Here is a 23,803-nt window from a genome sequence, read left to right as displayed (position 1 = left end):
TGAAGATCTTAGGTAGATGGTCACTGTTCCAAGTTGTATCCAATTCTGTCTGGTTTGTTCTTGATTTTGCTCTTTTCCATACTTATAATTCTAACAGTGTGGAATCCTTATAATAATTACATATTTTGATCAGTCCTCTTAAGGTGTAACCAAACTTTGCTGGCCCCTCCCCCATTACACAAATGTTCTTTTTATCCAGCTTGGAACCTTATCTGTCTTATACCGGACCACCACCACAGTGCCTCACCTCGTGCCATATTCTCATTATCTTGCATGCTGTGGCATCCTATAAGAGGTTACTCTTCTTAACAAACTTCCTTCCCCGAGTTCATGATCTGACTTTTGAGTCAGGGGTCTCTGTGTCTCATCTTTGCCATATTCTCTGTCCCTTACCCATCTCCTGTGGGTCCTCTCCTCTGAAAGCAGACCAGACTCTCCTAGAAACTTTCTCTTCATCATGCTTGTACCCCAACACCCTACATCAGGTTTCCCCACACAGATCTGCGTCATGGGACCAGGCTGCCAGATCACCCTGCTAGCTCTGCTTAGGCTTGAGACCTATAGCATCCCACCCACAACCTTGCTTGTTGGAAGCATGTTTGGTTCTCCCCCCCACACTGTAGCTGCCCCACCACCACCAGAAGAGGGCATCAGATTCCATTACAGATGGTTGTGAACCACCATGTGGTTGCTGGGATTTGAACTCAGGACCTCTAGAAGAGCAGTCAGTGCTCTTAACCACTGAGCCATCTCTCCAGCCCTGCATGTTTGTTTCTTAAATGCTGGTAACTTACTAGCATGGATACTTGCTTGGATCTTTGAGAGCCCAAGGTGATCAGAGACACATTAGCTTTATTATTTAACTCTTGGTAGTTAGCACTCTGAGTCTAGCTAGTTATAAGTGTTCCTTCTTTGAGCTTGTGAAACTGTTTTTCCTTTCTGAGTATACTTAAATTTATATGTTTTGTGACATGAAAGAAAGCAGAGATTGAGTAGCAAGAAGGATTTCAAGGTTGGGAACAATTTTTAAGTTGAGTTTATAGTTCTAGTCAGTCACAAAAGTATCCAGAAGATCCAGGCAGGGTTCCCCTGGCTTTGTGCCTGTGCCTCTCCTGGCTCTCCCTTTTCCATCTGCAGCGCCCCATCCTGGCTTTCTCGTTCAGGTTATCTGAGCTCCCATTACTTTCTCTTGGCACTCTTGCTTTATTCTTCCTCTCTTTTTTTTAATGTATATCTCATTTTACTTATTTCCACTTCTGTCACATTTGGCTGCTTCCTGCCTCTTTGGAAGTATAGTTAAGTCTGTGCTGCTGCAGAAGCCCTGTATGCAGGCTTAGTCCACCATTCGGCTGCTGTATTACACAGAAAGTCCTCCTGTTGTGGTGATTCATGGGAGTCCACTCAGCTATCATTTGCAAGTTCCTGACTTAGAATTCCATGCTTGGTGCATATAATTTCTGTGTCCTTTGGGATATAACTATTAGACTGAATTACTTAAATGAATTTTACCAACTTCTATATTTTTAAGTGACAGAAAAATGATGTGTTTTTTCATGTCTTAAAATAGAGCCTGCGCACTCTCATTATTCTCTAGTTGTAATTTGATTATTTAAAGAAAGTATATTACTAACTCAGATATGTGCTGTGCCAAGCCAAGTTCCACATTCTGGAGAGTTTCCTAAGTAAGCTGTCATAAGACCCCCTTGAAGTGATTTGTGACTTTTGTGCAAATAGAGTTATGGTGTTAATGTTCCAAATAATGTCTTTAAAAGCAGGGGTTTCACCCATGACTCAGTGCCATCAGTCACACTAGCGGAGATGAGCCATGACTGCCAGTGGTTTAAAGTCCTGAAAGCCCTTTTCCCTACAGCTTCTCTCTGGGCTAAGGATTGGGAGTAGTCAGGGATGCTTCCAGCCAGACTACTCTCTAGGCTTATTAGTTACGGCTCTATTGTAGGGAACAAGGTGTCTAGTTTTGCAGATGCATTTGGGATATAGTATAGGGATTTATACCATGCAGTAGAGAGATTTAAGTATAAGTTCAGAATTATGAATAATGGTGTCACGTAGAGTTTACTAAAATGTTGGTAACATTCGTGTTTTGCCAGTCATAAACTTACCTAATTTCAATTCATCACTTTGGATATTTACCAACTGTTTGTTCATTAAAGTGCATAATCTAAAGACCAAAGAAATGGGAATAAAGTCCACCTGTGTGTCAGGAGGCTTGTTGACAGAAGCCAGGACTCTTTGGACACACCATGATATTCATAGTTTGGACATGGGAAGGACAGGATAAGCCTGGAACTCCTTAGAGTAAAAATCAAGATGTGTTTGATGTGTGATGTGATGTGTGACGTGTGGTTAGCACACAACTCAGGCACTGTTTGATGCTGCAACTGGGCAGACCTAGGTAATTGAGACAGTGATATATTGTCGTTTATTGAATGAAACCCAAATCCTTGAATTAGGAATTTTATGGGGGAAGGCATGAAATTAATGGTGAAGAATAGAATATTTATCTTACCACCCAGAATATCTCAGCAGAAAAGAGGTATTATTAAAAGATGTTTTAAAAGACAATACCTGTCAAATTTAAAAGGTAACTATATTATGGAGAAATCTGAGCAGTCGCCACCTGAATCATATGGTCAAATCAAAATCTTATGCCACCTTATAGAATGGCATTTTTACTAGATACTCGGCTTTAGATGTGGCGTACATCAGAAAAACCACAGGTAAATATTGTGTATAGGATAGCTGGCCTGAGGGTGCCAGATGCATCAGAACAAGGCAAGACTGAAGCAGTAGGCGAGAGTGAGGTTAACCAGTCAGAAATGCAGTCTGTATCCCTTGGAAGTACTGCATCTGTGTTGGTTTCAAAGACATGACTGTTCAGTTATGATTTATTTAAGGAAATACATTACTTCTAGCTGTATACACCAACATTTAGATGTGATGAAGCCTAATCACAGTAAATGCTCCTAGAGAGATGATGTTTTTATAGTGTTGTTACAGGTTTTCTATAGCTGAGTGCTTTAGCTTATTTTATGATAAAACAGGAAAAGAAAAAAGTTTATGTTTCTAGCTAATACAAGATCAATGTCATATGAAAACACAGAAAATGGGACTCACAGACATACTCTGTGAAGATGTCCAAAGACTGAGTACCTCATAGGACACTTGAGTGAGATAACAGTTCATCCTCCTGCCTCAATTCTAGTCACAGTTTCTCCCATAGTGTATAAGGCCCATGTGACCTTTATGAGAATCTTGATTCTGTAGTAAGAGCAAGCTCACCAGATTCTAGTGTCTAACCATGAAGATAGCTACTTGGGTTGCCTGTGGATTTTTTTTAAGATTTATGTATTTCACGTGTATTAGTGCTCTGTCTGCGTGGACATAGACCTTCCAGAAGAAGGCATTGGATCCCATTATAGATAATTGTGAGCTACCATGTGGTTGCTGGGATTTGAACTCAGAACCTCTGGAAGAGCCAGTCCTCTTAACCACTGGGCCATCTTTCCAGCCCCTACTTATGAAATTTTTACTAGCGTGCCTATCTATCAAAATAAAATTCTATTTAAATTACTTTCTTCCAGGTGGTAAAAGTGTATCCTTTCTATAATGTTTGATTTTATAATTGCCAGTATATTAAGAAAGAGTAGTAACATTTGAGATTTGTTCTGCTTTTCTCAGCTTGGACATTTAATCCCTGCACACTAGTAACACTGATTAACACTCATTCCTCAGTTCATGTGAGATGCTTTCACTTAACTCGTGTCTTCTGAAACCCAAGTTATACTTTGTTTGTTGTTGTTTTGGGACAACCCTGGCTGTCCTGTAATTCAGAGATCCACCTACCTCTGCCTTCAGAGTGCTAAGATTAAAGGTGTGTGCCACCACCACATGGCTTCAAGTTGTATTTTATATTCCTTGTGTATGCGCAACCATTGATAGTCAGGAGTTAAAGGGACGACTGCAACCATTTATTTAGATAGCTTGTTCTGAAAAGGGAGTCTTTTCCCACCTATATTTCAAGTTTCTAGCTCTGTGTAAAACATTAGGTTGTTTATGAATGTGAGCTGATATTTGTGTACTTCTTTAGAGCCTGGAAACTGCTTTTATAAGTTCTCATTGGGATCTCTACCACAGCCCTGTGGAGTAACAGTAGCTATTTTTCTCATTTTACAGAATAAAAACTGGAGACCTAGAAACACATAGTATCTGGTGTTTTTTTTTAATTCATTAGAAGGCAAAACTCAAGGCTTTGGAAAGTATAATTGTATATAATCACCTTTGTATCGGGATTTGTACATAATGGTATATCAGAGAGACAATCCCCTGGTATCAGCAGTGATGTGCTCTTTTCTTATCCTCTGTCCTTCCTGTCACAGAAGCTTTGGAACTGAGATTTTTACTCTGAGAAAACATCTAGTTAAAGAAACACTATATATATGATGAAGTCATGCATATGAAGTAATAGATGAACTGAAGGAAGCCTGACTTTATTTGACTTGTAAACTGTCTCCAGACTGCCAGGTCCCACTATAACCAGAGGTGCCCAAAACCTGGTTGTTTCCCCCCTCTGGTCTCAAACTCTGTGTATCTAGAGGGACTTTGAGCTTCATGCTCAACTTGCTCCACCTACAGAGCAAGGGTTTCAGGCCAATCCACCAGGGCTTTGCCTATGCTCAGCAAATTCTCCCAACTGAGCCACAGCCCCAGGCCTCAAACTAAAGAGCTCTTCAGTGTGTTGTGTTCATTCCTGAGTCCTAAGGTCCAGCTATGAGACACACCAACCCTTTCCATTCTAACTGGCTGTTATTCTAACTCTTGGGCTTTGTTGAGCAGGATTAAGAGTGTTGAAATGTTCTCTGCCAGGTTTCGGTATATTTCTTCATATTTATCAATATGAACATAAAATTTTAAATATATGAAATATAAAAACAGTAATAAACTCTGGCATTGTGCAGGCTTATTGTAATGGTATAGTTGAATAGTATTCATGTTAAAAGCAGTAAAATCAAAGTGGCTGTTAATTTAAAATGTTGCAATATCCCCTTTCCCCACCCCCAGTTAATCTGCTCTGCTGACTGCCTCTACCCTACACGAGGTGGCAACAGCTGGCCTTTTTACCAGAGCTCAGAAGGATTAAAGAGCAGGAGAGCAGCAGCGTGCGAGGCCTCTGCCTCTGTTGACTGTTCTTTATTGTTTGATGCCTGGGCATCTCCCAGACAGCAAGCCATTGTTACTGGAAACTAGAGTTTGTTTCTCTTGAGCACATACAATGCTGTTCGGGCTCCTCTTTGTGTTTCTTCACGTTCCCAGCCTCCTCTTATCCGCCATCCTGTGCTTTCTCTTGATAATTAGAAAGGAGCAAAGATACAACCTTTGTATCTTTGGCTGTGTGACACTCACTTGTGACGATAAAACTTGGCTATGGAGACTACAGATATGAAGGGTTTTTTTCTCTGAATTACCCGATATTCAACAACAGAAGTCATGTTTACTATGAGAACTCTGCTCACCATGGATAATATTATTTAATGACAGAAAACAGATGCATTTGTTCATTTTAAAATTTCGATGACAAAAGAGAAGCAACAGAAGAATACTTGATTTGCAAGACCATGATTAGAAACCTAGCAAAGCTACCTACGTCTGCAAAGATGCTTTCAGTGCCTTGAACGCCATCCTAATTTATGGGATACTTGTAAGAATTTCTTCGTGCTGTTTAAATCTGAGTTGAAAAGCAGGTAGGACATAGCTAACAGAAACACAGTTAGCTAGAGTGTTATTTTCCTGTGTTCAGAGAGGACGAATGTCATGTGAGTCTGAGACTTAATTTCTGTTGATTACTTTGTATTTCTCCTCTTCCCTGGCACCTGCAACTGTCACAGATAAAATCAGTGGACCCGGATGGGTGAGACTAAAACCACCCCACAACGGTTATTTATTCTCAGTGCAGAACCTGAATTGCATGAAAGTTTCTGCAATTCTTGCTGCTCCCCACCCCCAAGCATACCCTGCAGCATTCTTCTGATCACAGCAAGGCAGTTTCTCTTCATTAATTGGGACAGAAAAGCCAAATAACTTCTTCTGAAGGTAGTATGTGATCATCACAAATTTGTTAAGTCCTCTAAATTCCATATGTGGTACCAAGTCAATTTTGTTTCTGTAGACTTAGCAAAAGCAATCAGTTTTAACAAAATGTAAAGAAAAGGATGGCCTTGAGTTTTAGTGCCTAGGTCCAGAGGGGGAAAAGAAAAGAGGAGGCTGGAGAGATGGCTCATTACTGCTCTTGCAAAGGACCCAGGTTCAGTTCCCAGCACTCACATCAAGCAGCTCACAACTGCCTGGAACTCGAGCTCCAGGAGACCAACACTCTCTTCTGGCCTCTATGCACACCAGACACAAGTGGTGCTCACACAGACATGCAGGCCCTTACACATACACATAAATAAAACGAAAGAGAAAACAAGGTGGAGTACTAGGGCAGAAGGCATGAGGAATCAGGCCTGTGATTTCCTGGGTTCCCTTTTCTCTCAGCCCTCTTGCTGTTTCTTTTGCTCCAATACTATTTTACCCTTCCTGGCTTCTGGAACAAAAGGCTTTATCCCTCTTCTACGTCATTACCGTGTCACCTGAACCAATATTTTTCCTCCTACCTGCTCACTTGCCTTCCCTTAGTGATTAAAAGCATACTTAGCTACTGGCTTAGGTGTGTAATTGAGCAGAACGAATACTGCCTTCCCACTACGTAACTATAAATCAGCCAAAATAATCATTCAGAGAAAATATAATCACGTCTATTATGATTGACCCACCCTAGCAAGATGATTTGGTTCATTTACAAATTTACTATACCTTATGTTATATGTCATACATGGTCAGTGAATGCTCAATCAGTATTTTAATACTGACTTTCATTAGTCCTTCTGGACTTCAAAGGGAGAGACTAGAGGTGCTGGAAGCTCCTGTTCCATCCTTTGAGAGTAGCTCACACATGCAGTATTCAGGCTGGTACCAGCCACACCCTTACTGACTCCTTGTGGTCTGGCTTTCACTGTATGCAAACCACTGATTTATGGGCCCTCAATGATTCCCTAATTGCTAATTCATCCAACTCTCCACAGAAAAGGAAAAAAAAAAAAAAGACCTGTGGTAATTTCCAACATTAAGAATTTAAGCTTATCAGAACACATATTCAAATATGAGATAGTTATTTCTCCATATATATGTTTGTAAAAAGGAAAGATTGATACTTTTTTACTATAGAATAAACATTTCTGTTTTATGATACTAGTAACTCTTTAAGACTTCTTTTCTGGATAAAAGTTATTTTGTAACTTTTGCCATTGTGAAAGTATCTTTCATACCAAGGGGCGAGTAACAGCAGCTGAGAAAAACAAAAAATTCTTTCTACCTTGAGTATGCTCGCAGGAGGTGAACTCCGCTCTGTGTTATAGGCAGAAAAGGACAAAGCTGACACAAAAAATGAAAGCAATCCTTAGAGAGAAGCCTCTGCGTTAGAGTTACTCAGAGAGTGCCTGTGACAAGGCTGCCGTAGTATGCTCTCCTGATATCCGTGAGGAAATGGAGGTTCGCACGGAGCCATCAGAGCTGCATGGAGCAAGTCTACTTTTAAACTCATAATCAAGGAATGAATTGGTGTAAGCGTAAAAGGATATTTACATTATATTATATAGGCAACTGTAGTCAACAGTTCATTAACAATACCGTTTTATTGCTTCAAATACAGTTTTAGGTGATTAAACATTTAAATTTATAATTTATCCTTATAAATGAGATTATGATTATAAATGAAAATAAAAGCAATGTTATTTTCAATAATTCATGAATTGGATTTTTAGTGAGGATTTTTGTTTATTTTGAGGCATGGTCTTACTGTGGCTTTGACTGGCTTGGAACTCGCTGTTTAGAGTAGGCTAGTCTTAAAGTCGAAGAAATCTACCTGCCTCTGTCTTCCAACCTCAAGAGATAGAATTAAAGGTGTATGTAGTCACAAGCACTGTACTCTATCACTTTAAGACAGTGCTTCTCACCCTTCCTAATGTTGACCCTTTAGCACAGTTGCAGTGCTCATGTTGTGGTGACCTCCAACCATAAGATTAATTTTGTTGCTACTTCATAACTTTAATTTTGCCACTGTTATAAATCATAATATAAATATTTTTGGAGAGAGAGGCTTAGCAAAGGGGATGTACCCCATAGGTTGAGAACCACTGCTGTAAAATAAGTTCTGTTTGTGTGCCAGTATACATATTTAAAACTACAATTGCTTTTCTCTTCTAATAATGCTTATCATTTCCTTGGTACATATTATTAGAACAAAATAATAAAGTTAAAGTTGGGGTGAAGTTGTTCAATTTTTTCTTTAAAGGTTGTTTTATTTATTTTTTTATATACAAGTGTTTTACCAGCATGTATGTATGTGCCTCATGTATGTATGCATGCCTCATGCCTGAGGAGACCAAAGAGGACCCTGGATCCCTGCAAGACACCATGAGGGTGCTGGGGCTTGAACTTAGTCCCTCTGGAAGGGCAGCCTGTACTCTTAACCTCAAAGTCGCCTCTTCAGCCCTACATTTTCACATTTTATGTTTCTGTGTATTCTCTCCAATTCTAAGATGACACAGCTAGAACCTGGTGGTGGGGATGCAAATCTAATCACAAGATGTAATCTCCTGGCTTATAAAAATATATAAAAAATAAAATCAAGCAAGGCATAAATGAATTTTGTGTAAAGGAGAACTTTGTGGGTTATAGACCCACTATCGACACCCTACACCAAGTGTGTAGGAAATACACCTCCTATTTTCCTTTTGGCTTTTTGAGACAGGATCTCACTATATTACTTTGGCTGACCTGGAACTGGCTGTGAAGACCAGTCTAGCGTCCAGTTCATAGAGATCCACCTGCCTCTGCCTCCAAGGACTGGATTGAAAGCATGGACACCGTGCTCAGTGTGGAGTGCGTTTCTTAGAGATAGATAGGCATGGGTTAAAGGCAAGGGAATTTTCTTATTTTACTATTATATGTTTCTAAACTTTCCCTCCAAATAAGTAGAGTACAAAATTCCCTTAAAATTCTCATCATTTAAGCCAACCATCAGTGGTGCATGCACGCCTTTTATCCAGCACTTAGAAGACAGGGGCAGGCGGATCTCTGAGTTCAGGGCCAGCCTGGTCTACAGAGTGAGTTCCAGGACAGTCTGGGCTATGCAGAGGAAACCTTGTCTCCAGAGAAAAAATAAAGAAAAAAAGTGTCATCATCTTACCTATTCTATTCATGAGAATGATGAAATCTATATATGATGTACTCAGTTTTAAAAGTAAATTGATGTTTTTCCAAATAACATCTTCAGGGTAGTGGCACTAGGAGGCATTGCATAGGCCTACATAACGTCTCTCTGTGGTGTCTGTTGGCCTCTGCTGTTGGGAGTCATATGCTCTTATTTCCTGTCTCCATCCTGAGTAGGCGTGGTGAGGGAAGGAAGCCAAGTGCTGCTTGAACTGGTGAGGTTGTCAAGCTCTGCACTTGAGGGAGCCGCAGCCGCCCTGTCACCGCGCATGTACAAAGTAGTCCGTTTTAGTTGATCCTTACACTCTCACTGATGGGTTCAAGGAGGCCGCTAGTTTTTATTTCATTTAAGTAAGTGAGGGGAATTCTTACCCCCTTTCTGAGACAGGAATTAAAATTGTTTGTCTTTGTTTTGAATCTTTTATCTCCTCCTTTTTGTACAACTTCTCTGACTGTGTGTGCTACCATTACCACAGGTATACTACCAGGAATCAGGCTTCAGGGGTTGTTGTTGTTGTAAGTCTTTTATTATTGGGGGGTAGTACATACACATGATAAAAACTGTTCCAAGCAGAGATTATTACCATTCCCCTTGTAGCTCAATAGGCTATGGAATGTGGCCTGGGGCAGTGTCTTGAGAGCTGGGCTATCTCCTACCCACACACTTGGAATTCACTGTCAGTGCCGTATGTCCAGCTTCTCATCTAGCAGGGTGGGCTACAGTCCACTTCCTTTCCTTTGTACAGATTTGGCTTTAAAGTACTCATTTAGAGAACAAGCCATATTAGTAAAACTAAAACTTGCGGAGAAGTTACTGTATAGAGTCCGTGTGACCCGAGGTCATATTGTAGTACTCTGTGTAGTAACCGTCACTCTCCTTGAGAGTCGAGCCACCTGGTGAGGACCCTGGCCTTCCTGCGTGTGCTTGTGCCTTCGTCATGTCTTCCTTCTCCAAAGATGCACAAACTGTTTTTATCTTCAACCTAGTGGGTCAATCCTTCCGTATAGTTCTAGCCACTGTATTAGTCTTGATTCTCTCATACTCGGAAAAATGTCTGCATGCAGCCCTGCTTCTCAGAATCCACTTGCTTCTTCTGAATATTTTATTTTCCCATGGACTACTAAAAATGAAGAGAGGATAATTATATAGGAATAAAATATATTCTATTCAGAAGTAGAGAATATTTCCATGTAACTGCATCATCATTTGTTAGTATGGATTCCGTGTCCTGCTTGAACCTCCTCTGTCCCTCGGGCTTATGTGGTTCACAGAAGTGGCATAGAGCTGCATGGGGCCTGAGAGGAGGCATCCTCCCATTGTTCATATTTAGAAATCGATGCTCACTGTGGTTAAGCACTTGGCCAGGTCATGAATGTCTGTGGCAAAGGCCTTTAGAACTGCTGCTGGTTCTGTGGTTCCTGTTTGTGAGCAACGATGGACACAGGGCTCCTGTGATACGGCTTCTTAGTTTGTACTGTTAATGAGTGTGTCAGAACTCCTTTTCCCAGTGACACCAAGTATGGAGAATCTAGAGTCTATATGCACATATGCCCCCCATGCGCACACGCAAGCACGCACACACACACATACACACATATACACACACATACATGTGCCTGTTGGTTTTTTTTTTTAAGAAATCGTTTCCTTAGAAGAAGGATTTGGAGCAAACGAGAGCTCCGTGGTGAGAACCATGTACTTCTCTTAGAAGGATCTGTGTTTGCTTCTAGCACTCATATCGAACAGAGAAAGAGAACGTGTGATGACAACTTCAAGGATGATTTCTAATTTCAATAATATGGGACACCAATTCTGTACTTAGTATACTTTGGCACCTCCTGCTTTTACTGCACAAGTACAGGTCAGGCACTTCTAATCTAAAAGGCTGTAACATCTGAAACATGATACTCTGACTCTCAGACTTTCGAGCATTTTAGATTTTCAGATTCTCGATGTTGAACCAGAAGAGCAGAAATGTGTAGTGTTCTGACTGGAGAAAGCTAACTGTGTTAGTAACTCGACCTCCTTGCATGTGCTCTGCTTTGACTAATAGAGCATCTCTTCAAGAGCCCTAACTTGTATTTCATTTTTTATTTCATCTCAACTTGAGCTTGAAAGCTTTCAATTCATGAATCGGAATTACATCCTCTGAGCTTATATTTTTTCTTCTTTTAAAATTACATTAATGAGCTGCTTGAGCCTCTTTCCTGTGATTCATTTATCTGCTATAACTCCTTTTTAAAGCTTCAGCACTGAAGGTCTTTTGACAAACTAATATTTATAACAGTTTGACAGCGGATGAGGAGCAGCGTTTGTCTTTGTAACAGCTTGAAGAAAGACCCTCTCCGGGACCCAGTCATGCAGTTACAATCTTGGCCTCCTTTCTTGTGCTGGGAACATGCATCCTGCAGCACCTCCCATGTGCTTCCTTGTCCCATTGACTGGCCATTCACTTCCCATCTGTTTTGCAGTCTTAAAGGAACAGAAGGGGCCCTCTTCTTATAAATCTGTCTTTGCAAGTGATAAATGATGCCCTGTCTCTTTAAGGGCTGCCTGGGTGGTTTTTCTTTTCTTACAATGTTTCAGCTTTCTTTCTAGCAAAATTCAGAGTAAAATATACTTTTAAAAATAGAAGAAATACAGAAAAGTTAAAATGCTATGAAGTTTTAAAGCCATAATTAATTTGATAGAACAGAATAATTTACTGACTTTTTCCTTCTTCTCTTGCCTGTGTCACTAGATCCTTGAAATGTAATGTTTAGATTTTCTACACTGGGAAATAATATGATGCCTTTGACAATGTATATTTTAGCTATTAGAGGAGAAGAAAACAATATACCATGAATAAATTGGAATATCAAATAACTTTACATTTTATTACCATAATGTGAGTTGATATAATTTACATATTTTGTGTGCTGAACACAAAATAAAATGGCTCACAGTAAACGGTTGTAACTTTATGATAAAGGCTGTGGTGTTTACTAGAAGATGGTCATGAATACCATAAAAGCTTTTTCTGTCCATTTTTTGTTTGTTTTTTTGTTTTGTTTGTTTAGTTGGTTGATTGCTTGGTTTAGTTTGGTTTTGGTTGTTGTTACATCTGGTCCTGAAAGTGTATGCTATAAAACTTCTAATGTTAGGCTTTCTAAGAACTGAGCAGAGCATAGCAAGGCCATGTTGGCAAAACTGTAATCTCACTGCTCAAAAGGCTGAGTCAGGAGGATTGCCATGAGTTCAAGTTCAAAACCCAGCTGGGCTACATAGTAAGTTCTAGGCCATCCTGGAATATAGCAAAGCCTTTTCTCAAAAACAAAACAAAACAAAAAGTCTTGAAAAAGTGAAAGAAAGAAAATAATTCTATATAAATAACATTTTTTTCTTCTATAAGAAAAAAATTCCCCAAAAGTTAAATGTGACAAATATTGTCATTTGCACAATTAGCCTACAGAATGGTTTTAAATTATGATTTTAAAAGAATCATCAATATAAAAAGACCACATGTAGAATATTCTGTTAGACTTCGAGTCTGGCTGTGTGTGAATGTCTTCTACAAACTTCTCTAAGCCTGTAACAGCCAGTACACACTCTAGAAAGCTCTGTATGCTCTCCTAGACTTAAAGGGATGGTGCCCACTGGAAAGTAAAGCTGGGTAACTGGTTCTTGTGCTCACCAGACCACCACACAGTAGGAAAAAGCCACCCAGCACACACACTGATAGAAATTTCTAATCATTCCTCTCAAAGTGGACGTGGAGTTAAACAACCTTATAAGTCAGAAGGCCACACCTAAGTTTCTAGGGCTGTGACATCATGGTCTCTTCCTCCTCTTCCTCTTCTTCCTCCTCTTCCCCCCTTCTCCTCTTCTTGCTCCTTTTCCTCCTCCTCTTCCTCCTTCTCTTCCTCTTCCTCCTCCTTCTTAAGGCTGTTGTTGCCATTGTCATTGTTGTTAAAAATCTCATGTAGCCCAGGTTAACCTTGAACTTGCTGTGTAGCTCAAGCACAATGATGGCTTAGTCTTCTGATCCCTAGTCTCACCTCCTATAGTCTACACAACTACATAGATACGCTAGCCTCCAACCCAAAGATCTACCTGCTTCTGCCTCCTGAATGCTGCATCAGAAGGTGTGTGTCACCAGGATCAGCTCCTAATCCAGCTTTCTTAAACTATAAACCCATAGGTTCATGTAATGTTGAAAACTGATCCCAGCGCTTCCTGCAGGTTAGGCAGCTCTCTGCCAGCTGAGCTATGTTCCCAGCCTGGGTCTTCAGCTGACTGTTCTCAATATGGACCAGTTAATGTAAGAACTCCTGGGAGAAATCACAATATTGTCCAAATACATACATGATTATTAAATTTAGCTTGTCTAAAGAGAAAGTGTATCTCTGGATGTAGCTGGGTTTTCCATCCCAATACGACTACTTGCACTGAGCATTGCAGCCTTTCTGGGAATACAGTAGAACCAAAAGTTCAAGGTTTCATACTTATGCCCACATTGGCCAGCAGCTAGAGTGATGGGCTCTTCATTGTCAAGTAAGACAGACCCATAATTGTTACTAAGTAGCTGAGCTGAAATTGGCATTATTGTCTAACTAGGAAGATTACTCAGTCTAACAAGGATATAAACCTAAATATAAGGCTGCTGTGTTCATGCCAAAGTCTTTCAGATATTACAATTGTAAATATTTTTCACAAAATCATAACATTTTAAGGGAAAGTTAGCATTTTCTATATCTTTGTGTTAAATTGTCTTTAATGTTCAGTTAGGGGGGAAATATTGCTTACCTCTTAATTTTCTAAAAGTTGGATTACCTGCCCTGGTATCTTTTCACACAAATAGCTCTTCCTCTGGCCTGTCTCCCGTGAGTGACACACCTGTGCCTTACACCTGCAGTCTGCCCTCTGAGACCTGACTCTGTGGTTGCCTAGTTGCAATCAGATCATGTGTGAAATAACATTGAATTTTCTTTCTGCATATGGTACGACATTCCCAACTAGACTGCACCAGGGAATGGCTAGGTGTTGCTGAGGCTGGACACCTTGGTGGGATTTTCTCCCATGTGCTGTTGAAGCTAGATAAGGGTTTTGGTGAGGTGTTAATTGTTTGTTTAAGTTTGTGTGAAGACCGTGGTCATCTCCAGAATTGTTAGGAGATCATTTAAAAAACTCTTCTTTTACCCTTTTAAAGAATGGTTTAGCTAATGAAGTGTATGTATATGAAACTCTGAAAACTACTCAATTTTAAAAGATAACCTGTTTCTAAACCATTGAATGTATTTGTTTTTAAAACTGGCTTCATTTGGGAAAGCCAAAAACATTTGATAGTTTGACTGCTAATTAAGAAATGGAAGCTGGGCTGGGTGGGTATTGTACATGCCTTTAATCCTAGCACTCAAGCAGAGGCAGGCAGATCTCTGAGTTCAAGGCCAGCTTGGTCTACAGAGCAAGTTCCGAGACAGCCAGGACTACACAGAAAAATCCTGTCTCAAAAACAACTAAAAATACGAGGAGGAAGCAGAGGAGGAAAAAAAACAAGAAATGGAAGTTGGCCCACCAGGAAAAAAAAGTATTATGTAGATTGAAGTCTAAGGGCCTGCAAGATGGCTCAGTGGGTATTGTAGTTTGCTTCTGTGTTGTAGTGCTAAAACATTGAGTGATAACAACTTCGAGAGGAAAACTTTATTTTGCTTACATTGATCACAGTCATCACTGAGACTCAAGGCAGGAGCTTAAAGTAGAAACCATAGAGGATGGAATATTGCTCACAGGTTTGCTGTCCCACTAGCTTGTCTCACTGGCTCATGCTTAGCTTCCTTCCTTCATACAGCCCAGGCCTACCTACCTTCCTACCTACAAGGATGGTACCACCCACAGTAGGCTGGACCCTCCCACATCAATCATCAGCCCAGAAATGTCCCACAATTCTTCAGTTGAGGTTGCCTCTTCTCAGGTGACCCTAGGTTGTGTCAGGTTGACAGCCAAGATTAACATCACAAGAATGTCCTTGTCAGCTTGATTCTCAGTCCTGTCCCTTTATAGGGTAGTGTTGCCTGATGGTCCTGGATAACTTCACCTATTGCTTTATATTTTAAAATGTCATGTTCCAGACTAGGGATGGTTAAATATTCTCCTCGCTTGTTCTTTTGCTGTTGTTGTTGAGACAGAAGAGTCTGCCAGTGCAGCCCAGGACAGCGTTCAGCTCATAGCCAGCCTCCCAGGTGCTGGCTTACACACATGAGCCACCATTTTCAGTTACTCTTTTAATTCCTAAAAATAGCCTTATTGTTTCTTTGGTAGAGCTTCAAGGAATCTACAAATACACCTATGTGTAGGTATCCACATCTTTACTTAATAATTTCCCATAGGGTCTGTCAAGCATTTCTCCCCTCCCCTTTCAAAAAGTGGCTGCTTGCTGCTCTTCTGATCCACTTGGACATGGACCACGAGAGGTTTAGTGAAAGTGATTTCCTCCCTTTTCCTCAACAGCTAAAGTTTTATAGACAATTTAATAGTAAGGAATTGTCTCTGATAATTTCTGGTGCCTTTGAAAAGTAAATGTGGTTGTTTTTATCTCTTTTTATCTCCACAGAGAAAGTTAGAGAAATTCAAGAAAAACTTGATGCTTTCATTGAGGCTCTTCACCAGGAGAAGTAGGACTGTGTCAAGTGAGTAGCTCTGAGACTGGGCACCGCATGCAGGGCACGCTTCTGAAGCCTTTCCTAACAGTTTATGGGTCTGTGTGCATCGCGTTTGCCTCTCTACCATGAGGTCCTTGTGACTGCACCGGCAGAATGTGTGTTGAGCCACACATTCAAACCCCTTGATTGCCTTCTGGCTAAGCTAAAACCATCCTCTAGAACCCAGGTCAGACAGAACCAGGGTTAGGAAAGATATTTCATAGTGCTGATTTTCTAATGTGTAGGCTTGTTTTCTGCATTGAAAATGGATCTGGGCTTGTCTTTATCTTACCCTCCTGCGCACAATAGGTAATTGTGTTACATATTCAGCTTACAAAGCTTCTTTGTTTGGCTTGACTAATAATTAACAATGAATAATTGTTCTTAATCTACTCTTTTGTTTATAAAATTTAGGTAGGTCTTTTTCCTATTTAAAGTCATTTAAATAGCATTAGAATTTGTTACTCTGAATATAGCTAGTTATTAATTATCAGTAAGGAGTTTCTATCAGTAAACCATTGGTTTATATTGAAGTTGAGATAAGAGTTCTGTTCTAAGCTATTATCACTTATTTGAATCTTTTATCGCTGAAGAACTTCGGTGAGTGGAGCGTTTCCTGCCTTACGTTCAGTTCCTCCCAGGATAGAAAGCCTTTAGTACAGGGGCATCATGCTCCTCTACCACAAAGGAAGTGTGCTTGGGAGAATTAGCTGACCAGGGAGGCGCTATTTGGATTATACATTATTCAGAACAGTATACCAGCAATGAGTAGGGGAGAAAGGAGTTCAGAAGCCTTAGAGGAGATGCCAGCCAGCTCATTAAACTGGTAAAGTGCTTGGCATGCAGGCAGGAACATGTGAGTTCAGTCCCCAGAGCTCATAAGAAAGGCCTGGCTTATAATCTCAGTGCTGAAGAGGTGGAGGCAGGATCTCTGGGGCTCTCTGGCCAGCCAGTCTAGCCTAAGGTGCTCTTGGGGAGCGCTGGGTCTCCTGGCATTTTGTTTATGAAATGACATTAAGTAAAGAAATCTATGAAACCCTGTTAAGAATAGAAACTATAGGGGAGTGCTCAATGGTTAGGACTGCATGCCGCTCTTGTAGAGGACCAACCAAACAGCACACACCTTCCTGCAACTTCAGCTCCAAGGAGTACAACAACCTCTTCTGCGCACTGCACTCATGTGCTTAAACCTAATTTTTAAAAATAAGCCAGGGGGTGGGGCATACAAATATATTTAAGTAAAATGAGGAAGTCTGAAGCCAGCTGATATCTTACAGAATAGTTTAAAGTCTCCAGTGTAACCTAGTCAGTATAGTGTCTAGAGTTGTTCTCCCTGCCTGGACATACCTTTGTCTGTCTGTCTGTCCATCTGTTTGTTTGTTTGTTTTCTTCCAAAGGGAATTCTGAGGTGTAGGCTGTGGTGATATTTGTACATAGGAAAGCTCTGAGCAAAGGAAACCATCCTAATTTTCCTAATCTACCTGTCTGAACTAAGGCCTTTCTCCTCCCTTTGCTTCTGTGCCTCTAGAGACTTTCACAATATACCTAAATTGGACAATTGGTCTATTTCCTACCTCAAATATCCATTAGTGGAGTGAATCTGGAGAGGGCAGCCTTGCTTTAGTTTTACCATTTTGTTAAAGTTACCCAGTATCTGACAGAATAGCTTCCCCTTTGTAATCTCAGCACATGTAGAGTGTCTCCGACTAGCCGTTTGACTGTTCTATGCAGTCGTTCTGATGCTTTAAGAAGGAAGTCTAGAATGTGTGTGTCTACACTCCAGAGCAGAAACAGGCACTTCTCTGTGAGTTCTAGGACAGCCAGGGCTACATAGAGAAACCCTGTCTTAAAGAAACAAAGAGAGAAAAAGAAAGAAATGGATTCTGGGATAAGAAGATGGGTCAGCAGGTAAAGAAGCTTCCTACCAAACCTGACAGCCTGAGTTCAGTCCCTGAGACCCACAAAACAAAAGCAGAGAACTAGCTCCTAGCTCCTCTGGTTTCACACCCATTCCATGGCACAGGTGCACACACACAGACACACACATAAATGATAGGGAAGATTGGGGGGGTGGAATTATAGTTTATGTTTATTTACATAGTATGTTTGATAAAATTATGCTACTATTTTATGGCTGATATAGACAAATTTAATAAATCTAGCAGATTTGAACAATTAAGTTTGAATTTTATAATTATGCTGTGATAAAGTTGCTAAAGTCTATCCATTTGTCTTGCCAAATCTAAATTTATCGAATGGGTTTGTTCCTACAGAATCCAGCTCGTAATGTAATCACCTCTGCATACATTTGGAGAACGAAAACTTCAGAGTCCTTTGTCCTGCCTCCTTCTCTCCTGTTCTACCCTTTTCAGTGCAAAATAAAGTCATAGGGTAAAAGTAATGTATGTGTGTCACAGGCACTTAACCCCCAGCTGCCCTTTGAGCAGAAGAACACTGAAAATGGCTCCACATTCTGTGTGCTTGTGCTGACAGGAATCATTGGGAAAACATAATTGGCGTGGCTGTGAGACTTAGTCCTCAAAGACAAGGAGTCTGTGGTGGCACTCATGTGACTCCTTATGGGTGTTATCAGACATAATGGGAGTTGCTTTGGAATAAAACTTACAGTAATTTTTTAAAAGGCATTACTTGTCTATGACGAGACCACGGTTACTGCTAAGCCGTCATGTCTACAGTGCTCTGTATCCAGAAACACTTTGGCTATAATGATTGAGTTTACTTCACCACATGAAAGAAATCGGGTTTATAAAGGATGCTTCAGTGGTTTAATTTGTGTTAGACAGTTCAGTGCGTATTCAGTGAAAGAAGCATCCACCCTCCTTTTCCAGCTTAGAAGCTCGCCTTGGACAGTCCATTGCTGCTTTTGCACTCTGTATCCGTGTGCACTTACCTCGCTTTGACTGTTGTGTGCTCCTGGTCAGGCTTTCTGGAACAGTAGGTCTCTCCTGTTGACACAGCCATTGAATTATGACCCAAAATGGAGAAGACTAAAGATCCCCAGTTGATGAATTTCATTTAGAGTGCTATCAGATGTCGGAACTAGGTAGGCATCAGGGAAAGGCCACACCACAGCCCTCAGACACTGTTTGAAATAAATATTGTTCTCACAGGTGGAAGAATGTTGACTTACCCCTCTTAAGGCTGAAAATTCTATTTAATTGATTGCAGTTCAGTTATAGTAATAATCTTCATAATATTTTAATATGCTTTATGTGAAATTGGTTTAAAACCTTAAACAAATACTCCTTACTTTACTTCAGATGTCTTTTTCATTTGCTCCTTTCCTATTAAGGCTTTATTGATGTGGTACAGGTGCCCAGTGTTGCAGACTTTATTTCACAGTTAATTTTACAGCTGCTTTCCTTGGAACTGTTTGGTTTATGATTCCCTCCAACTCTGACATGGACGAGACAGTGTTCCAGAGACCGTGAGGTCAGTGAGTGGTCAGTGAGGGCTTTATTTATATAAACTATCAGTAAGAAGCTTGGGTTCCATTCTCGGAGCTGTGAGCAGTGCCCATCACTCCCTAGGATGAGCACTCAACTTGTCGGTATGGGGCGGTGAACAGCAGCTCTGGAGAGCCCTGCGCTGACTCACACAGCCATTAGGACAGGACATGCTTCCTCTAAGCCAGTGGCTCTCAGCCTGCAGGCCGAGAGCACTTGGGGAGTAGCATAGCAGATATTTCTTATGATTCATAACAGTAGCAGAATTACAGTTACAGCTGGGGTCACCATAGCACATGGAACTGTGTCAAAGGGTCACAGCATTAGGAAGGTTGAGAACCGCTGCCCTAGTATATACATTAGTGGAAGAGAACTTTTATTTCTTTGAGGGGATCAAAATTTATAACTTCAACGCAAAAGTACATTACCAAAACCCCTGTCATTCTTTATCCCATGGGTTATTTGTAACCTGGTTCATACTAACTATGCCCCTGCCCCATGAAAACTAGGTGTGTATGAAATGCAGAAATGACAGGAAGGATAAAGCTGAGACCCAGCAGTAGACCCTGTGTGTCATGTCTGTAATTCAGGTGCTCAATGTACACAAGTTAAATTCTGACTGGACAAGAAACCTTTTGCAAAGAATGAAGGGAGGGGGTCTCTTTTTTTTTTTTTTTTTTTTTTTTGAGACAATATTTTATTTGGAGCACTAACGGATTTTAAGATCATAAACAAAATGACTTGGTCAGAATGTCAGTTATAAATCCCAGTCTGTACAGCATGAACCACAGGAAGCAGGCTTGCCACTTCAGCCACACACCAGGCAAGCTGCAGGTAGTGTAGGCGCGGCGGCCTGGACCTCCCTCTTACTCTCCTGCTCATGGGCCCGTTTCCCAGACTACAGTCAGTGGATCCCACAGATTCCTCAATGACCAGATGGAGAGGGACAGCGTGAGAGCGAGTGAGCTTTCCTAACTGCACACGTGTGGAGTGCCGCATGCAGGATTCTGGAAGCAGAAGCAGGACAATCACGAGTTAAGGGAAACTCAAGCTGTGCAAGTGTAGGCTCAGAAGGCAAGCTCCTCATCTAGTTAATTTATTTATTTATTTCAGATGTATGTATCTGATTTTAAAAGTACTTTTTTCTTTCCAATACATGAGATTACGGTACTAGGTGTATCTCCACCCTCTATGCTGGAGTACAGTAGATTGTCTTACACTGTGGCAAATGGAAATGTGCTTGAAAATATGCTTACCTTCTAAACAATCATGGCTATTTGATATCTAAATATTTTTAAATTAACCATGTCTTCACTGTGCACTGTGAATGGACTTTGTATTATTTTTAAACCTTACATTCGATGTAAATGTTATTACAGCTTATATTTGCCTGTGCTTGATCTGAGGTCATTTGTGTAGATGGGTTATTAAAGGATACTGAAGTGATACTATAATTCTAGTACTGGAGAGTATCTTTTACATTTTATTTGTTTTAATGAGGGAGACAGAAGCCTTTGTACCAAAGGTCATGATTTGGCCCCATAATATAGCCAAATCCATGATCTAATAAGCTTTCAAGGTGGCTTCTCTGAGAAGGCTTAGATTTCGGTTTTAATACATGTTCAGCTGATGCTTTTTTTCCTGTGTTATATTTCTCAAAACACTTTGGTATTTTCTTCAGTAAAATTTGAAAAAGAACAGTTTTCTAGCTACACTGTGCTGCTGTGACCATTGTTTCTATTCATGATGTCAAGATGTTTAGTCCCATACAACACCTGATGTTAACTAGCAGGCGGGCAGAAACTAAATATCACTTCTATCCATCCTGGTTAAAAGCTCCCAGTCCCACTTTTTATTGCCAACACACTTTGCTTCTAAGTGATGCTTCTAAAGTAACCCGCTGGTGGTTAGCTGTATGGTGTGTTGAGCACTCCTACAGCCTTCAGTTGCTTGGCTGAAGTCAACACCAGAAGGTTCAGAACCCTGATTGTTATGGGAAGTCCTCAGAGGAGCTGCAGAAAGATATACTTCTGGTCAGTGAGTGTAAGAACCTTTGTTTCAGCACAAGCTTTCGTCCTTTCTGTGATTCAAGTCCCAAATCTTTATCCAAAATGAAGAGTTTAGTTACTAAAGATTCACTTAGAGCAGTTTTCTTTTAGCATATTCATTTAAGGAATCAGCATAGTTACAGTGTGCTAAGGGTAACACGAGTGGCTTTAATTATGTTTTAAAGCAGTTGCATACTCAGCTTATGATAGGCATGTTGATCACAGGTTCTACACAAACTAGACTATACTGAGTAGACATTTACAGAAAACTGGAAGGTTAAGGCAGAAACTATAAAATTGTAGAGGCTAAAAAGTAACATTGGAACAATTGTTTAATTAGAGGCTCTTCAGCCTGAGGAACACACCTCCCAAACTTATTGGTACGAAAAGCCTTCCTCGTCGATACAGAAAATGTAGTACATTTACACAATGAAGTACTACTCAGCTATTAAAAACAATGACTTTATGAAATTCTTAGGCAAATGAATGGAACTAGAAAATATCATCCTGAGTGAAGTAACCCAGACACAAAAGAACACATGATATGCATTCACTGATAATTGGATATTAGCCCCAAATCTCAGAACACCCAAGATATAATTCACAGACCACATGAAGCTCAAGACCAAAGTGTGGATGCTTAAGGTCTTAGAAATGGGAACAAAAATATTCACAGGGGGAAATACAGATACAAAGTTTGGAGCAGAGAGACAGAAGGAAAGGCCATCCAGAGACTGCCCCACCTGAGGAATCAATCCAATATATAGCCACCAAACCAGACAATATTGTTGATGCCAAGAAGTGCATGCTGACAGGATCCTGATATAGCTGTCTCCTGAGAGGCTCTGCCAGAGCCTGACTAATAGAGGTGGAACCTCACACTGGGGTCCTTAGTGGAGGAGTTAGAGAAAGGACTGAAGGAGCTAAAGGGGTTTGTGTCCCCATAGGAAGAACAATAATATCAACCAACCAGAACCCCCAGAGCTTCCAGGGACTAAACTACCAACCAAAGAGTACAAATGGACTGATCCATGGCTCCAGCTGCATATGTAGCAGAGGATGGCCTTGTCGGACATCAGTGGGAGAAGCCCTTGGTCCTGTCAAGGCTAGATGCCCCAGTGTAGGGGAATGTCAAGGTGGGAAGGTGGGAGGGGGTAGGAAAGTAGGGGAGCACTCTCATAGAAGCAGGGGAGAGGGTAGAATAGGGGGTTTCTGGAGGGTAACCGGGAAAGGGGATAACAAATCCAATAAAAGAAAAAAAGGCTCATAAGTCATTATATAAAATTGTTGTCCTAAAATGGCAGAATTGAGTTACCACCTTGAAAATTGGAAATTTGACCAGGTATGTTGGTACTTGCTGTAATCTCTGAACTCAGGAGGCAGAAATCAGTAGATCTTCATGAGTTTGAGGTCAGCTTGGTCTATGAGTTCCAAGATAACCAGAGCTAAAAAAAAAGAAAAGAAAAGAAAGAAAAGAAGAAGAAAAGATAGCCAGAGAAAAGAAGAAGAAGAAGAAGAGAGAGAGAGAGACAGAGAGAGAGAGAGAGAGAGAGAGAGAGAGAGAGAAGAAAGAAAGAAAAAGAGCCCAAAGCAATCAGAAAAGCCAATCAGAGCTACATGGCAGCCTGTCTGAGAAAGAAACCAAAGAGCGGTGAGAGTGTGCACAGCTCCCCTGAAAAGACAGTGAATGAGCCATGCTCTGGAAAACTGCTGTTAGGGATCTTTGGGAATCAAGTACTGACAAGGAGGTAGGTATTCTTAACAGCTCTTCCAGACCCCCTCATAGTAAAAAACGTGTTGCTGCTATTGTTTTTAGTATACGACAGATGTAAACAGATTTCTGTGCCAATTTTCAGATTTCAATTTTGAGATTGAAAATATGGAAGGAGAGACCAGAGATCCCACTAAAGACCCAGTCACCACGTCATATTTGCTGGCCGCAGCCTCCCAGGGACAGGTCCTCTGCTCACCCCTCTGGGAGATGGCTCTGCTGCACACTCCTGTGTGCACTGAGTCTGAACGGCAGCCTGGAAGTCATGATTCTATCCTGTAGCACTTAGCAACAACACTCATGAGACCTTCACGGTTTTGAGAAGGGGTTTGATGTGGATAAGGTCACTCCATCTTCCTGCTGTACATCTGGGCTACTCACCTACCTCTCCAGTGATATGCCCTGGCTTTCATGTGCAGATGATTGGTACATCTGCTAACCATTGTGGGTATTTGTTTGCTTGCTTGTTTGTTTTTACTTCTTTTTCAAAGATGTATTTATTCATTTAAGTA

The 23,803-nt window shown here is 40.8% G+C and overlaps 1 protein-coding gene across 4 annotated transcripts in view; it reads left to right on the top strand.

The window, feature by feature from the left end:
* The window catches only part of OPA1 (OPA1 mitochondrial dynamin like GTPase), a 69,558-nt gene extending 51,152 nt beyond the window's left edge, over window positions 1-18,406 (top strand). For all 4 annotated transcript variants that reach the window (XM_080919374.1, XM_080919372.1, XM_080919373.1 and 1 more), the window contains 2 exons: window positions 15,918-15,993; window positions 18,279-18,406. In XM_080919374.1, the coding sequence (XP_080775500.1) occupies window positions 15,918-15,982 (65 nt within the window). In that variant the 3' untranslated portion in view covers window positions 15,983-15,993; window positions 18,279-18,406. The remainder of the gene's footprint in view (window positions 1-15,917; window positions 15,994-18,278) is intronic.
* Window positions 18,407-23,803: the final 5,397 nt, after the last annotated feature.

The sequence above is a fragment of the Micromys minutus genome (assembly GCF_963924665.1).
Source record: "Micromys minutus genome assembly, chromosome: 7".
In the NCBI taxonomy this organism is placed as follows: domain Eukaryota; kingdom Metazoa; phylum Chordata; class Mammalia; order Rodentia; family Muridae; genus Micromys; species Micromys minutus.
This window is presented reverse-complemented; position numbering and strand designations above follow the sequence as displayed.